Source organism: Fukomys damarensis, unplaced genomic scaffold (assembly GCF_012274545.1).
Source record: "Fukomys damarensis isolate Sample0158 unplaced genomic scaffold, DMR_v1.0_HiC HiC_scaffold_23, whole genome shotgun sequence".
In the NCBI taxonomy this organism is placed as follows: Eukaryota; Metazoa; Chordata; class Mammalia; order Rodentia; family Bathyergidae; genus Fukomys; species Fukomys damarensis.
This window is the reverse complement of record NW_022900935.1, coordinates 62,715,364-62,719,186: the sequence shown is the minus strand read 5'-3', so window position 1 is coordinate 62,719,186 and position 3,823 is coordinate 62,715,364. Positions and strand designations below refer to the sequence as shown.

The 3,823-nt window shown below is 57.7% G+C and overlaps 1 protein-coding gene across 2 annotated transcripts; it reads left to right on the top strand.

The window, feature by feature from the left end:
• The first annotated feature begins 361 nt into the window (after positions 1-361).
• On the top strand, positions 362-3,817 carry Cbx8 (chromobox 8). Of its 2 annotated transcripts, XM_010618577.2 has the most exons (5): positions 362-551; positions 958-1,001; positions 1,195-1,260; positions 1,401-1,467; positions 1,881-3,817. In XM_010618577.2, exons 1-5 carry the CDS (start codon positions 483-485, stop codon positions 2,778-2,780), a joined length of 1,146 nt encoding a protein of 381 aa, XP_010616879.1. In that variant the 5' UTR covers positions 362-482; the 3' UTR covers positions 2,781-3,817. The 2 variants fall into 2 exon arrangements, with proteins under 2 accessions (XP_010616879.1, XP_010616880.1); XM_010618578.3 differs by lacking the exon at positions 958-1,001 and having other exon boundaries at positions 480-551.
• Positions 3,818-3,823: the final 6 nt, after the last annotated feature.

The window sequence follows — 3,823 nt, the reverse complement described above, 5'->3', positions numbered from 1 at the left end:
GGCGGGGGAGGGGGCCTGGGCGAGGACACAGGGCAGTCTGTCCCCCTGCCAGCCCTGCAGACTGACAGCGGCAGGGCCCGCCCTCCTCGTGATATCACTTCCGGCGTCGGCCCCCTCCTCCGCGCGCTGGGTCTCTGGAGTCGCCACAGACTCCGCCCCGTGGCGATTGGAACGCTGGTCACGTAGCAACGCGGGGGAGAAAGGGAGAGGGGCGTGGCCTGGAGTTTACCCAATCAGCGTGCAGGGTTCAGGCCTGGGCCGCTCGGCTTTAGCAACGTCGTTAGCAACACGTGGGGCGGGAGGAAGCTCTGGGCTGGGGAGGAGGGAGCGGAGCGCAGCGGCGCGGGCGGGGGGCCGGGGAGAGAGCGCGCGCGGGGAGGGGAGGAGAACTGACGTCAGCGGGAGAGTATTATGGTCTGTCGTGCGCTGGCTGCTGCTTTTCTGCTCCTGGAAGCGTCCAAGGGGGAAAGCGGCGAGTCAATATGGAGCTTTCGGCGGTGGGGGAGCGGGTGTTCGCGGCCGAAGCCCTCCTGAAGCGGCGTATACGGAAAGTAGGTGCTCCGGGCCTCGGGCCTCGGCGCGGCCGGGCCCTCCCCTCCGGCCCGGGTTCCCTCCCCCTGCTGCAGCCAGCTTCCCTTCCCCCAGGTCCCAGCAGCGGCCGCGGCCGTGGCGGCGGCGGCTCTGAGCCCCAGCGCTCTCCTTAGACTTGCAGCGATGCACAGATTGCATGGATGGGGGGCGGGGTGGGAGATGAATGCCGGTGCATGCACTTTGTGCAGCGTTTCGTGCAGGGGTGATGCAGCAGGCGCGTGTCTTGGCGATGGGTTTGAAGCGTTCATTTGGTGCATGCATTTTTCATATGTATTTCTTGTGTCCTCGTCATGCATTCCTCCCCACGCGCGCGCACACACACACACACACACGCACACACACACATTTCTCCCTTTGCATCCACAGGGACGCATGGAGTATCTCGTGAAATGGAAGGGCTGGTCGCAGAAGTAAGTAGGTTATATGCAATTCTCAAACCCAGACTGTTAATTCGGGAGGTTTCTTTATTTCTTTATTCCCCTTTTGCGTTGAAATAGAGTACAAGGCACTGAGAAAAGTTACACACACACACACACACACACACACACCCTCCACTCTTCCCTGCTCCTGCACTAACGCCCACGTCTTCCTCATTCCCTCTAGGTACAGCACATGGGAGCCAGAGGAAAACATCTTGGATGCGCGCCTGCTTGCAGCCTTTGAGGAAAGGTACAACAGACCTTTCCGAGAGAGCGAGCCCCCACTGCACACTTGGAAAGAGGCGGGGTGGATTCCATCCTACCTGGACTGGAGACCCACTTGGTTCCTTTACTCACACGCTCTTCTCCCTCCCTCCCTCCTTTCTCTAGGGAACGAGAGATGGAGCTCTATGGCCCCAAAAAAAGAGGACCTAAGCCCAAAACCTTCCTCCTCAAGGTACATGACTGTGTCCAATGTGAGCTGTGACACTGTGAAGTCACTTTGTGCAGAGGTTTCCACCAGGGCTTGTGACGCTGCCTGTGTGTAATCTAGGCGTCCCCTGACAAGTCACTAAGTAGAGAGCTCCTGGGGTTGTCTGGGGAGGCACTCAGCCACACTAGAGTGCCTTTGTGCCCCCAGTGCCAGGCATCCTGAGTGGATATATCATGGGATACAAGAAGTGCTGGCTGCAAATGGCTGCTTCTCTACAGGTCCTCTCCCTTCCCCCAAACTGCCACCTCTGAGCCCCACCTCCCCACCCTCTAGACCTTCCCTGGCTTCAGAAGGTGAGGCCAGGAGGTCAAGGCTTTTGGCGGGAGGGCTTGGGCTTGGGGCACTGCTTTTTCCCTCACCCAGCCTTCTCTCTGCAGGCCCAGGCCAAAGCAAAGGCCAAAACCTACGAGTTCAGAAGCGACTCAGCCCGAGGCATCCGCATTCCCTACCCAGCCCGCTCACCCCAGGACCTGGCTTCCACTTCCCGAGCCAGAGAAGGCCTTCGGAATGTGGGTCTGTCCCCACCTGGGAGCAGCAGTAGCACCAGTAGCACCTGTCGAGCAGACCTGCCTCGGGACCGGGACCGGGACCGGGACCGGGATCGAGAACGTGAAAGAGAGCGAGAGCGAGAAGGAGAAAGGGAAAGGGCAGCCAGCCGCGTGGACGATAAACCCAGCTCGCCGGGGGACAGCTCCAGGAAGCGAGGCCCCAAGTCCCGGAAGGAGCTCCTGGACCCCTCGCAGAGGCCCTCGGGAGAGCCCAGCGACGGCCTCGGAGATTACCTCAAGGGCAGGAAGCTGGACGACATCCCTTCCGGAGCAGGAAAATTCCCAGCTGGCCATAGTGTGATCCAGCTGGCCCGAAGGCAGGACTCAGACCTGGTGCAGTGCAGTGTGACCAGCCCTAGCGCCGCCGAGGCCGCGAGCAAGCTGGCTGTGGACACTTTCCCGGCCAGGGTCATAAAGCACAGGGCTGCCTTCCTGGAGGCCAAAGGCCAGGGTAACCTTGATCCTGGTGGCCCCAGGGTCCGGCATGGCTCAGGCACCCCCGGCTCTGTGGGGAGCCTCTACCGGGACATGGGGGCCCAGGGGGGAAGGCCCTCCCTCATCGCCAGAATCCCAGTGGCCAGGATCCTGGGGGACCCAGAAGAGGAATCCTGGAGCCCCTCCCTGACTAACCTGGAGAAGGTGGTGGTCACTGATGTGACCTCAAACTTTTTAACGGTCACCATTAAGGAAAGTAACACGGACCAAGGGTTTTTTAAAGAGAAAAGATGAATTTCTGGGTGGGTGAGCCCAGGACAAGGACAGGCGAGAGTGAGCGCAAACTTGGCATAGTGCTTTTTATTTCTGGGTGGGATGTGCCTCTGGCTGGTCCTGTCCCTAACTTCACACCCGTCAGCCCTTTTCATTCTTCCTTCTTCCCCCTCAGTTTTGGTTGAAAATTTATCTCTAGAGTTATATTTTCTATTAGATGTAAATATGTTATTTAAGAAAAATGTCTAAATATATATATTTCAACTCTTGAAGTTGTTTTATTTAAATAAGGAGAGAGAGAGATCGAGGCAGTGTGTTTTAGTGGGATCAGACAGGCTGAGTTGAGACAGGAGGGTCCTGTCGTCCCGGGGACCCGGGCACTGGGTTTCTGAAGGCGTCTGAGGGACACAGCCTGCCCACCACACCCCTCCTTCCTCCGCATTCCCAATGCCAAACTCCTGGCACCGGGTTTTCTCTCTCTTCCTATTGGCCAGGCAGGCCAACAAAAGGTTGGCTCCCCAATCAGAAAAAGAGAGTGGGTGGGGTCAGTCTGGGTTTTGTTTTTCAATTTTTTTTCTTTTTAAAGATTGTGACGTCTATTAGAGGAAAAAAGTGTTAGCTTGAATAACTTTTTCCTGTGTGACATTGAAGGTAAAAAGTCGCGGGTGGGAGGGGAGCAACCCCCGAAGGACCACAGCAGGAAGTGCACTTTAGGGGAGGTGTGTGTGCTCTACACGCGGATCGTGTGTATGTCTTGTGGATGAAATCTCCCCGTCCCTTGATTACTTTCCTTACTCCGCAGAGAGAAAAGAAATCCAGCGAATCTGTTTACATTCCAGAAATGCCAGGATAAATTGGGAGGATTGCGTGTCTGTGCCCAGAGCTCCAGACAGTTGTTTTACAAGAAAAGTGTTCGGGTGGACTTTTCCTTTGCGCGTCCTCTAGCTTCACCAGGAGAGGAACCGGCGGCCCCACCGCCCAGGAAGACTTGGACAGCTTCCCTTCCTCGGGGAGGGCGGGCCCGCACTCCGAGGGACGCTCGCCGGCCAGGCCATCCTGCGGGG